Here is a 13,207-nt window from a genome sequence, read left to right as displayed (position 1 = left end):
CCATGTGATGACACTCGTAATATATAGCCCTCTTGAATAGTAGCCATTGATGGCCTTTTAGAGCCCTGTTCTGATGGGCCTGAGAGAAAGAGAGAGAGATGGCAGCCACCCTACCCCCATCCCCCAAAAAGGTGGCCATGGCAGCCACCTTCCCTCCACCCAGTCCCCTTCTCAGAACAGAACATTCTGGGGTAAAAACAAAATTGAAATTCTGGTGGCTGGAAGCTGAGTGGAATTGAAAGGAACTCTGGCAATTATCTCCCCACTCCCCAAAGTCACTGAAATAATGTTTGGTCATCTTATGCCGAGCATAATCAAGCCAGGTTAAGCACGTTTTTAAATACCACGTTTCAATGGCAGAATTAAGCATCCGCTCAAGGACTGCCTTTGGCTGAATTGTGCCCACTATGTTACAGTAGTACTACTTTGTATTCTGGTTTGAGATTTTTGTTATTTTAAAGAGGTACCACTAGGTGAAACAAGAGCACTGATGTTAATTCTTGGTGTCTCGTCCTGTTTGCTATCAGATGTTCCATTTCTGTCGTGCTGCAGAGGTCCACGCCCAAAAGATATAAGCTGGCCAGAAGCAGAGATGTAAACAAGAGTGTGATAGCTGTTGGAGAAGAGGGGGAGAAAAGTGCTATAAATCTGATGTCTGAACCGCTCTATTCACCTACAATATTGTTAGGTAGGTAGGGTCACCATATGGAAAGGAGGACAGGGCTCCTGTATCTTTAACATTTGTATCGAAAAGGGAATTTCAGCAGGTGACATTTGTATGCATGCAGCACCTGGAGAAATCCCCTCTTCGTCATAACAGTTAAGGCTGCAGGAGCCCTGCCCTCTTTTGTATCAGGTCGCTTCTGCAGCTTCAACTGTTGTGATGAAGAGGGAATTTCACCAGGTGCTGCATGCATACAAATGACACCTGCTGAAATGCCCTTTTCTACACAGCTGTTAAAGATACAGGAGCCCTGTCCTCTTTCCCATATGGTCATTCCATAGATAGGCAGGCTGGTGTCCTCGAGATACGACCCCCACAATCCCTGACCATTGGCCATGTTGGGTAGTTTTGATGGGAGTTGTAGGCCAACACATCTAGTGGCCATCAAGTTCCTTAGCCCTACCCTAGAGAAAATAATGAGCAGTCCAGCGATGAAACTAATCTAATGTTACACCAGTTAACAAGCCCATTATAAGACTCAAAGCAAACATTTTGACATGTTAGGACTTCACATATGTCAGAGGTGTTGAACCTCTTTCATCCTGGGGACCAAATTCAATTTCAGAGTAGCTCTTGGGGGCTGCATTCCAGTGATGGGTGTGCCCAAAATGTAAGAGGGGAGGGGCTGTAGAAAAATGGGTGGGGCCAAACCACCAAAAATACCATTGTATTTCAGGTTAAATCCCAGAGGGCAAGACTGGAAAAATATTACAGGCACATGGTACAATGGATTGAGTTACATCTAAAACAATTCTTGCAAGCTTTCATTACGTAACATATTCATATTCATCTCTATGGGGGTGGGGGAAGAGATAGGAGGAAATCTATGGTGCATACCTTCCACATGCCAGATGGGAAACTGGACCATCAATCCAGTCAACTTTTTGAGGACCGGCCTTTTGAATTGAAGTGCTATGTCCCAATTGTCCAGCAGTGTTATCTCCAAACGTGAAGATGCTGCCGTTCTATTCAGGGGTACAGCAAACCAGAGTTTCAGCGTTATTATCACTGCTCTTGTTAGTCATTTCCATTGCATTTTTCCAGTTCAAAAATGGTGGTAGTGGTGGTGGAGGGGTTGGTTCTCATTTTGTTCATCAGCACAACAACCCCATGAGGTTCACCTGGAGATACCAAGGACTACGCTCACATGCAGATATGCAAGATAGCCCTACACCAGAACTCCACATCGTCATCTGGAGTGAGTTTATTAATGCGCAGAACTATGGACTTCACAGAGCTGCAAAATGCTGCTAAGAGACCTGTGTAGCATAACACAGTAAATAGATTTTAGCAGGCTTTAGCAGACAAGAGCAGGCCTCATTCCCTGGATAGGCCTCTCATGGTTATGTCATCCTTTTCTCATAGCGTCTTATCTCTAGATGATCTGGGAAGTTTTCACTCCTAACCAGGCCAATTATTTTCCCAAGCTGAGATGCTTTGAGAATCTGTGAGAGGGAGCCCACCCCCCTAGTTTTTTCTGAGAGGGGGAGGGGTGCAGCCTGTCAGCTCCTGGGAGAGAGAGGCAGACAGCTCGCAGGGAAGCCCATAAGACCCAATGCACAGGCCTCATGGTCCGGCTTTGCTTCAGGAGGAACTGCGCGTGCTACCGGCCTGGAGAACCAGACGTGGCTCAAAGGGACGGCTTCCATCTATTGTCGGGGGGCCAATGGACACCCAGCTACGAAAGCATGATTAGCTGGAAGGAGGTGCTAACTATCTTTGCATGTATATATTCTGCATCCATTTCCCATCAATAAACTGTCGTCTTTTTGCACAAGTGGCTTGTTTCATCTTGGTAACCAAAATGATTTGGAACTGGCAGAACCAGACCCCAAACCCAACACATCATTGTTGGTGCATAGTTGTTTTTTTACGTTAGCAGGGGGAAAGAAACTAACCCAGCCAGTTGCAATTGCCTGATCTAGTTGCTCCATTTTCTCTTCTCCCAGACATTGAGCAATATATAATTAGCCTGGGTTTATTTTTGTATGTTTTTGTGGTTTTAAATTGGTTTTTTTTGTGATTTTAAATTTTTGTATATTTTTTAAAGAGTTTTTATCCTATGTAAACTGCCCAGAGAGCCTCGGCAATGGGGCAGTATACAAATGTAAAATTATTATTATTATTATTATTATTATTATTATTATTATTATTTTAGATGTACTTTAAACCCCTCAATGCCCAATTGCTCCAATCTAGTAATTGAGATCCCAATGTAGAAACAGACTTTTGCCTTCACACCCACTGCATCACTGCTTTGGGCTGTTCACCAAGGCCTCACTGAACTGAGTGAGTCTTCCAAGGCAGCTGATGCTGTACATCTCCACTTGAGCCCACTAGCTTGTGAGTCTGCAACTGGAGGTTGAGTAGGACCTGGAATTTCATCACCATTCAAACTATGGGCCACCAGTAATATTACAAAACATGGGGGTGGAAGAGAAACAACCACAGAGCAAGGCCAAAGTTTAGCCAGGTTGGGACTGGTTCTGGCTAAAAAGGAGTTAAGCCACCTGATGTGTGTGAGCAAATCAAGAAGAGGTACTTGCATATATTCAAATTCGGAACACCAGAAACAGCCCACATAAGAAAAATGTACAGCCTCAGTGTCGTGTTTCTCTGAAAACTCTTGCTTTCGATGGGAGGCAAATGACAAGGCCTGCTAGGTAATCCACAAAGCTTTTATTAAGCAACAAACGTGTCTTCCACCTGAAGAGAGTCTAATCTCTTGGAAACTTTCCCCTAGGCAAAACCATGCAAACTAAGCGAGACAATTGTCTGACCAAGGAGAACAGGAAGCCTTTCCCCAAACACCTGTAACTTCAGAGAGCCTGGTACGGAGGCAGGTTCTGGCGTAATCGAAACGACTTTCTCACACCTTCCTTCCGCCCCGTGCATTTGAGCTTCCAGTGGACCCTAGCATCAACTAGCTTGTTGGGGCGCTCTCCCCCAGAAGAAAGCTCACTTCCCACTGAGTGTGTAGGATTTGGCCTTGAGGAGATAAGCTCTGGAGAGGGCTGACTTCCACCTGGTGAATCGCCTGTGAGAGCTTTCTCCCCCACAGGTACAAGCTGGCTGGTGTCTGGCGCCTCCTCCTCTAGTTCCAAATCTGAGTCTGATTGATTACCTGAAACACCTTCTCCCAAAACAGGGGCAGTAGGGTTAGCCATGACACCCAGTGGGGAAGATGCTGAAAGTGCTTCTAGTGGTTAAGCGTCTCTCTCTATATATAATCAGCCCAGGGGTGCAGAACCTCTTTCCACCCCAGGGCTGAATCCAATTTAGAGAAGCTCTCAGGGGCCACATTCAAGTGATTGGTGGAACCAAAGGCAAAATGAGCATAAGTATTTGAGCTCTCCCTGACAGTTACTAAGCCTTGGGAGAGGATTTCAACATTTCAGAATGGGAGGGGAAACTGCACAGAAGCCAGAAAACCACAAAATGATCAATAATCAGGGCAATGGAGGGGGGGCAGGGGAAGGGGGTGTGGCCATTCAGGTGGGCTGGATTGGGATCCCAGGTGTAGACTGTCTCCATACTGCCATTGGCTGCCAGGACCATGTGGCCTTGGTGTGAAGACATCCCATGCTACTTGGCCAGTCACATGGCAAGATGCTCATCATTCGATTTCCACCATGGAACCATCACCACCTATAAGTATTTGCTATGAAGACCGTGATATTTCAATCATACACATCTAGTGCCTTGACCTTCTGTGACATTATCTCCTTGCTGGATCACTGAAAAGTCATTTAGAGTGTACCTGGGTGAGAACAGCAGTATGTTCATCTCCGCAGCTAATATACGTCACATCAAGGTTCTTCAGAGCACCTACTGAGCGTGGCTTGAAGATTTGTTCTGTTGGAGAAGCATACTGAATTATTGGTAAGAAATACATAGCATTATTACCTACTATCTTTGACCATTACTTCTGAGTACCACTTCAACATCCCAAGGTTTTTGTTAGTATATATTATTACCTATGCTACTTTGTAGTCAGATTTCAAGATTTTCAGATGCACTGTCAACAATTAGAGCTATATATAGCCAGAACAACAAATAACCAAGCAGAAGGCTTTGGATTAAGTACCAATTTAGAAAGGACACACATTCAATTATGATAAGTGGTAAGTTTATTTACAAAGGGAAAAAGAAGTAAAAGACATACAAGAACCAGAGTAAGAGGTGGAAACAATACTTAAGGCTAAAAATAAATAACAAAAGCTACCTACAAACCTAACCATGGGTCTTCAATAGGACAGGATTCCAGATGAAAGATAAAGACAAACTAAACCAAATGAAGACAAAGGGCAGCTGTAACTGTCCTTCTTTTATACTCAAAAGCCTCTGACAAGTGTGAGGTGTGCCTCCTTAGCCAATCACCAGCTGGGTGAATAGTATTCCTAGGCTTTCAGGGACTTAGTATTCCTAAACTTTCAGGCTTTCTTACAGCAGCCCAGCTAAAATCATTCAGTCTAATTCTGCTCTGGCCTTGAACCCAGAACAGCACAAGATCACACAGGGGGGTTAATAAGTGTGTGCAGTGTTGTTTTTGCAAAACAGCATTTTTATAGGCAGTTAGAACACAAACAGAAAATTGATTTCTTGACCGCTTGTCTAAGATATGATAGATTTAGGATGCAGTCCTGTGTATATTTAGACAGAAAACATTCTACAAGTCTGTCTCATCATTCCCCAGCACGCGTGGAAGCTGTAGTACTTTTTTCTGCCTGAACATGCATAGGATGGCACCCTTAATATTTTAAGTCTGGTCAAGCGATTTGAATGTTATGTCCTCCACCCCAGGAACAAATACCATGGACAGTGGTGGATGCATGTTCAAGCCACCTATACCAGGACTTCAGAATTCACAGTGAAGCCAAGTTCTGAAGTGACAATACCCATCCCATCAGCCATACTTTCATTGACTACTATGTAACCTATACATTTATTGGCCCTACTATTTTAAGTTGCAACTTTGTTTTTCATAAGAGGTGGTAACCGCTCTCAGCCTGTACAGCTAAAGCAATCCAATTTTCCTATTTTAAATTGCGATCCGCAAGACTATTCTGGCTTCTGGAAAACCAAACCTAACTCTCAAAATGATCTCCGCTTCTGTTTCCCTGTTAAATAGCTATCCCTTCTTTGGACTAAGCATTCCCCAAGCATTCCCTAAGGCTTCCCCAATCCGGCACCTTCCAGACGAGTTGGACTACATATCCCATCATAATGGGAATTCTAGTCCAACTCATCTGGAGGATGCTTGTTTGGGGAAGGCTACCCTAATCCATAAGAGGGAGCAATTTAGAAGCACTCATCGTCAAGGTGTCCTTGAGCAATTTGGAAGCGTCCTTACCTTTTGGGTCAGTCTGACTCAAGCCCAGCTGACGTGCTTGGTTCCTTCCCCATCCGTACACAACTCCACTAAGGGAGAGGGCAAAACTATGGGCCCCACCAGCAGCCACCTGAGCCAGCGGGATGCCATCCAGAGCAGCAACGTGCTGCGGCTGTGCTTTGGAAGAGTCGCCTTTACCAAGCCCCAACTGGCCGTGGGTGTTTTGCCCCCATGAGAAAACTCTGCCATCTTCATATGAAGAGGAACAGAAGGAAAGAGGACAGAGAGAAAGAAAGGAAACGCATTACATTTACATAACATCCTCATAAGCCATTAAAACACTTGCAGAACCTCTTTCATGCTGAGGGCTGAATTCAGTTTTGGAGGAGCACTTGGGGGCCACATTCCAGTGGTGGGTGGGGTCAAAGGCAAAAGGGGCAGGGCCTAAAATACCAGCACATTTGAGCTTTAAGAGCTCCTTTAGATTAAAGGGAAATCACATTTGCTTACCCACAGTTTACTTCCTGCTTCTCTTGCACAACTGTAATAAGGTGAATTACATGGGAGGAGAGGGGCAACCATGTGGTCTGTAACTGAAAGCCTCCCTTTTTCTTTGTGCTCATAGTATTGAAGTGAACAGCGCCCTCAGGTGGGTGTTTTGTAGCACAACTTTGGCTGTACACAGCAGGAAATCCTGCGATATTTCAGAAGAATCAGGATATCCAAGGGTTTTTGTTGTTGTTTTTAAACCAGAATAACCAGGGGAAGGAGCGGGAGATCTGCAGGCTGTTCACAATGTTGTAAAAATAACTTGCAAGCTTAGTCACGAGCGTACTAGAGGAGTTCTAAGCTCTCTTATTGCTAGTAACTTAGCCTTAGGGAGACATTTCACTCTTTTGGAATGGAGGAAAAACACACACACAAAAGTTGGGAAGCCACCAAACTATTGGATGTTGGGGGGGAAAGAAATGGGGAAAGGGAAAGGGGCATGGCTTTCTAAGGAATCCTGGAGGGGCAGACTAGGACGCTTGGAGGGTCAGATTTCCCCTCCAGAATTTGGGAGAATCCTTTCCATGTCAATTGATCAGCAGTGGAGCCTGTGTCTGCCTTTTTCTGATCCATTAGGGTTTCAGAAGGCTTCAGAGCCTATGATACAGCATTCACACAGGGCAATGACCAGACTATTGGGCAATGACCCATATTCTCCTATGGCTGCATATTGCAGGGCCGTATTGGTAGCGGTGGATAATCAGTCTTCCAGTGAAGCCTGGCTACCACTACTGATTTTCTGACTATGGGTCTGACCTTGAAGTTCCTCAGTGAGACGTCTTGGTATAGGGCTATGAGTCAGCGAATAGGGCACCAGGTTCAATCCTTGGCATCTCCAGGGGGGGTTGTCTGAAACTCTGGACATCTATGGCCAGCCAGTGTAGACCAGGGATGGTCAGAAGGTAGATTTCCAGATGTATGGGACTTCAACTCTGAGAAACTCCTGCCAGCATGGCCGATAGGAATGCTGAGAGTTGAGGTACAAAACATATGGAGATCTACTTTCTGCCCAGCCTGGTATAGTCAATCCTGAGCTAGAATAAGCAACATCTGGAGAGCTACACATTCCCCGCCTCTGTCTTAAAGGGATAGGCATTTGGGCAGGCCCACACGACAGCTGCCATCATCGTGTCAATGTAGAAAACTAACCCCTTTAAGTAGGGATGGGGAATGTGTAGCCTCCCAGATGTTGAACTACAACTTTCCATTATCCCTCACCATTGGCAAGGCTGAGTGGGGCATATGGGAATTTGAGTCCAACATCTGGAAGCTCATAAGTTATCCAGCCCTGCTTTTAACTGATCCATATAAAAGAGCCAACGGTTTTTGTTTTTTACAGCAAAAGAAAACCTTAAACCACTTATTACCTTCTGCCAGTGCTACTGAATGGTAGTGTCCACAAGCAATTTGTATTATTTTGGATAAATAAACTATTTTCCTAAAAAAATATATATATGGAAAAATAAGCAAAAATTTAGTATTTCACAATAGAGAAAAATCCATTAGCATTCCAGACACAGAATAATTTTGTCACATAAATGTCCTTAGGGCTGAATCTTTGTCCTTCATTTTATTTTAGAATGAGGATTAAGCATTTGGTTAAAAGGGGGGAAAAAGCTTTGGTCAATTGACCAGTTAAATAAGGAGTCAAGTGTTTTTAAACCAGTAACAACAAAAATATACTTTTGGAGTAAGGGTTCAGCACTTTGGATAGCTCCTTTAGAGTTCTGTCTGAAACCCGGAATGGACTCACACTCTCACTGAAATTGGAGTCTTCACCTTCTTCTGCTTGGGATATTGGCCTGCTTAACAGGTGGTAAATATAACCCAGATCTAAGACAGAGAAAGACCACTTTCCAAGACAACCGACAGAGAGAATAGCAGAGAGGGAATTTGAACTTGCATTTCCCCAGTACTCTTTCAGGTTACACAACTCTAGTTTAACAGTTGGGATTTGCTGCCACTTACTTTGGAATGAAATTTTCTTTAAATGCTCCGGTGCCCAGCTGCCCAAAAGCACCAGCACCCCAAGAAAAAACATTTCCACTGTTGCAAACAGCCAATGAATGTTCCTTCCCACAGCTTACATGGACAACAGTCTGTGTTTCCAATGCTTGGATTTGTTCTTTCAGAGAGGAGAGAGACAAAGAAAAAGGACATTTGTATACCTCTATGGCAATTAGAAGTTCATTTTTATATACCCCATGTTTGATGCTACACAATACGGAAATTAATACAGGATTTGGTTGACCATTAAGAATTTCAGCTTCCTTAAAAAAAGAAGTGTTTCTAACCCTCATGAACAACCCCCACTGAATACTGCTGTGAAAGAGAGTTGAACAGTCTAGCAAGGTAACGAATAGCTATTTTTCCCAGTCCTTAGTTTTATGCACTCTCTTTAGAATAGTGAATAGTTCTAACTCTGGTTAGTTAAAATAAACCAGGATCACACCATGGATGTCATGGAGAGGAGAGTGCATGAACCCAAGGACTGGGAAAAATAACCTTTGGTTTTCTTCATGCAGAAGTAGAAGCGTTTGATCTCTTCATGCACACAAAAGAGAAGAAGTGGGTAGCGGCAAGCCAAAGCTCATTCCCACAATGCTAAACCATGGTTTAACGTTCCATCTGAACTGAGTCACTCACTGCGCAGTTATTGAAGCCAGAAGGGGGCAACTTGTAGCCCTCCAGATGTTCTGGTCTACAACCACCACCAGTACTAGCCAGAGCAGTAAATGGTGAGGAGAGCTGTAGGACAACACATATGGAGGGGCACAAATTGCCACCCCCAATTTAAATATCCTTTTCCCCCTCCTCCTCCTCCCTCCCAATCCCCTTTCCTTTTGTGTCATGTCTTTTAGATTGTAAGCCTGTGGGCAGGGACTGTCAAGAAATACTTTTGTAAGCCGCCATGAGAGCCTTTTTTGGCTGAATGGCGGCATAAAAATCCTTAAATAAATAAATAAATAAAATAAATAAATAAAATATGTATGCCTGATCAGTATTCTCCAAGGCCAAGTACTCCATTCTGGCATCCTTTAAACCAGAGGTGCAGAAGATCAGGCCTGCAGGCCAAATCCAGCCTTCCAGAAGACTCTATCCAGGTCTCCAGGGTCCCCCAGAAGGCCATGCCTCCTTCCCCCCTAACCACTGATCATTTAATGTGGCCTTCTACATACAAGGAGCCTCGTGTGGCGCAGAGCGGTAAAGCAGCAGTTTCTGCAGCTGAAACTCTCCCAACGGCCTGAGTTCGATCCCGCCTTCCATCCTCCTGAGATTGGTAAAATGAGTACCCAGTTAGCTGGGGGAAAGGTAATAATGGCCAGGGAAGGCAACGGCAAACCACCCTGCTATAAGGCCTGCCAAGAAAATGTCAGCGAAAGTTGGCGTCCCTCCAAGAGTCAGTAATGACTCAGTGCTTGCACGAGAGGTCCCTTTCCTTCCTTCCTTCTACATACAAGAGCTTTAAGCTCAAATATGTTGGTATGTTTTGGTCCCACCCTTTTCGCCTGTGAATATGGTACCCTTCCTCCTAGAATATAGTACCAGAGAACTTCTCCGAAGTTTAATCTGGTCCTTGGGCTGAAAGACGTTCTGGGGCCCTACTTTAAACTGAGGGGAGAGAATGCCCCTTCCAGTTTTAAGGACTAGAGCGTATATCATAAGCACAGGCAAAGATGTTGTGTATCTGCACCTAATGGCTTTCAATGGAATGCACATTGGGATGCCGGAGCCGAGAGACGGAAGAAGATGCACAGAAATCGAAACATCTAGGAGCCGAGCTAGCAACACGCTCTAAAAAGAAGAGAAAGGAAACCGAAAGTCTTTGAGGAGTGACGCATATTTGGAGGCTGAGAACAGCTATAGGCGGAAAACGAAACTTAGACTCTTAGGAGGCAGCTCTGTGCAAAAAGCCCTAGAACTCCCAGCGTTGTAGGACTCCCCCCACCCCCGTGCTTAAGATTGCACCCCTAATCCATGCTCTGATCTCTGCATTTCGATGGCTAGAAGCAGCCGCTTTATGTCCTGATTTAAAATTCCTCTTCCCAGAACCTCCAACGCTATAATTGATCCATCCCCCACCCGTCCGGCGGACCTCTCCAAACATGCCCCTATTTATATACTGCGCTGTCGTTCTGCACTCCCATTTCTGTTCACCTCCGTTGTGTGTGTATATGAGAAAGATAGAATGATCACCGGATTTTTTTTCGGACTTCAACTCCCAGAAACCCCTGCCAACATGGCCAATGGTCAGGAATGCTGGGAGTTGAAGTGCGAACATCTACAGAGCTACTTTCTCCCATCCCTACTTTAGATGTCCGGCTGTTGAGAGGGGAAAGGTTTGCTTCCAGGATATCAGTTTGAAAGGAAAAGGCGGGGGTCGGTCCTTGGGTTACTATTATTGGGGTGGGGGCGCTAAGTAAGAAGAGAATGTCCCAATCCCAAATCGGGACGCGGCGGAGGGGAACAGGCGCGTCTCTCTCTCTCTCTCTCTCTCTCTGACGTCTTTGCCAAAAAGGATTACTTTTCGGGGCGGTGATCCGTTAACTTAAATTCTCTTTTCTCCCCCCCCCCACCCGCATTTTAATCTTGGGAAGACCCCCACCCCCAATATTTGCATAAGCCATTTGGGAATGGGGAAGGAGAAGATCGCCGATGGAGAGGCAGCGCGCACACCAAGGGCAGGCTGGTGGCTCCGAGGCCAACGGGGTTATGAATCCGCTCTGGGTTTAAACCAGAACCTTAAAGGAGCTATCCAAGATTCTGAGCCCGTTTTGGGGATAGGGTTCAGCACTTTGGATGGGTCCTTTACAGTCCTGAGGGAACCTACTTAGAGCGGCGCCACAGCCCCCCTCACCCCGACGTCAGAGCCACCAGCCTGCACTGGCGCGCAGTTCCACCGCCATCGCCCCTTCCCCTGGGCTCGGTCCTACCTGGCACGTAGCAGCGCCGCCGCCCCGAGGGAAGCCGTCTGCCCAGCTGCCCCTGGCCATTGTCCCCGCAAGAAACCACGCTGCCGTCGGCGTGAAGCAGCAACGTGTGCCGCTCCCCGCAAGCCGCCTGCATCACCTCTTGGCGCAGAGTTTGGGGACCCTGACGGAAAAAGACCGGCTCGGAGACGCCTTCCTCGCCCAGCCCTAGCTGGCCGTCAGAGCCGTCGCCCCAACAGTACAGCATGCTGCGGCTCTGTTGCAACCCGAACCGCTCTTCACGTATTCTTTTCTTTTCTTTTTTTGCACCGTCTAATTCCTCTTTCCTCTAGCCGGATCTCCAGGAGGTAACCCTGCCCTCTTCCAGCCGGACCCGCCCATAAAAGGTTGCCAATTTCTTCCTCCAGCAAGCAGCGATGCAGCTAGTGCACTTCAGACCCCTGAATGGAATTGATTTAGCCCCACCCTTTTAGGTCGCTGTCTGCAGTTATTTCAGTAGTGAAGCCCACAAGGACCATTTTTTTGTTTTCCCGCTCCCCTCAATCCCTTATCATCATTCTATGCTTTGGAGTGGGTCGGGAGCACCATCCCAAACAAGGAGCTTGCCCCCCCACTCCTCCCCCCATTGCTGGACTCCAGTCATTATTTGAAGGCAAGGCACTTTTCACATGCACAAGTGCATTCCTATATTATCATCTCTGTAGCTCTTCTACAGTTCAGATGCAGTTCTTGAGCCAACATAGGGCTCCATCAGATGAGGGTTTTATCGCACACTAGTTACTGGGCATACACGGATTTTTACAGGTCCCTCTCATGAGGTCGTCTGCCTCCTGCCCGCCTCCCACCCCTTCTAGTCTTCTTCGCGCCACAAAAAACCCACCCTACTTATTTTAAAGATGAAAGTTGCCTCTGTCTCCTGCCGCATGCAGGAGAAGCAGCGCGATCAAAATGGCCCACTGTGCACGTTGTTTACTTCCTCTTTCAAAAGAGGAAGTAATGAGGGACAAACGCCAGGACGGAGAAGCAAGGGTTTTCCCCTGTGCAATGATGCTCATATTCTTCAAGATGCCGACGGACCAGTGGCAATCCACTGAGGGGAAAGGAAAAGCAACTGACATCCAGGAGAACTTAATGGGCTTGTTCAGACGACACACTAAGCTATGGTTAGGGCACTAATCCTTTTGCAGGAAATGGTTGCGGAGCATGTTTAAACCATTGTTATGTTGCCACCATGGTCAGGAATGGTTCACACCAAATGCTAAGCTATATTGGCCCCGTTCAGACAACACGCTAAACCATGCTGCTTAACCACAAAATGGTTAATGGAATGCATGCATTCCATTAACCATTTTGTGGTTAGGCAGCATGGTTTAGTGTGTTGTCTGAATGGGGACAATGTTTAGCTCAAAATGCTTAACCACAGTTGCTTAGCATGTTGTCTGAACAGGGTCACAGTATTATTTATATACGGGGTGCCTAACAATAAAAAAGGGAAAAAATCTAACCCCAAATCATTATATATATATATATATATATATATATATTTCAAAATTAAGATTTATTTCCTTTTCTGTGGTGTAGGCCTTTTCCACTTTCCTTTCAGAAATAATATGTTTAGGATGGAAGTTTTAATGTGAAATATACCATTATTGTTCTTTCAGAGATCTTAAC

General features: G+C 45.6%; 1 protein-coding gene across 1 annotated transcript in view; it reads right to left on the bottom strand.

Annotated features, from left to right (window-relative positions):
* LOC134405027 (uncharacterized) overlaps positions 1 to 11,851 on the bottom strand; it is an 84,310-nt gene extending 72,459 nt beyond the window's left edge. Inside the window, exons 1-7 of the mRNA XM_063136086.1 lie at positions 11,540 to 11,851; positions 8,574 to 8,730; positions 7,973 to 8,043; positions 6,078 to 6,305; positions 4,485 to 4,579; positions 1,562 to 1,689; positions 468 to 613 (exon numbers count right to left, since the gene is read on the bottom strand). Of these exons, the coding sequence (XP_062992156.1) occupies positions 468 to 613; positions 1,562 to 1,689; positions 4,485 to 4,579; positions 6,078 to 6,305; positions 7,973 to 8,043; positions 8,574 to 8,730; positions 11,540 to 11,783 (1,069 nt within the window). The 5' untranslated portion in view covers positions 11,784 to 11,851. The remainder of the gene's footprint in view (positions 1 to 467; positions 614 to 1,561; positions 1,690 to 4,484; positions 4,580 to 6,077; positions 6,306 to 7,972; positions 8,044 to 8,573; positions 8,731 to 11,539) is intronic.
* Positions 11,852 to 13,207: the final 1,356 nt, after the last annotated feature.

This window comes from Elgaria multicarinata, chromosome 10 (genome assembly GCF_023053635.1).
Source record: "Elgaria multicarinata webbii isolate HBS135686 ecotype San Diego chromosome 10, rElgMul1.1.pri, whole genome shotgun sequence".
Classification (NCBI taxonomy): domain Eukaryota; kingdom Metazoa; phylum Chordata; class Lepidosauria; order Squamata; family Anguidae; genus Elgaria; species Elgaria multicarinata.
The sequence above is the reverse complement of the archived record's forward strand: the minus strand, read 5'-3'. Positions and strand labels throughout refer to the sequence as shown.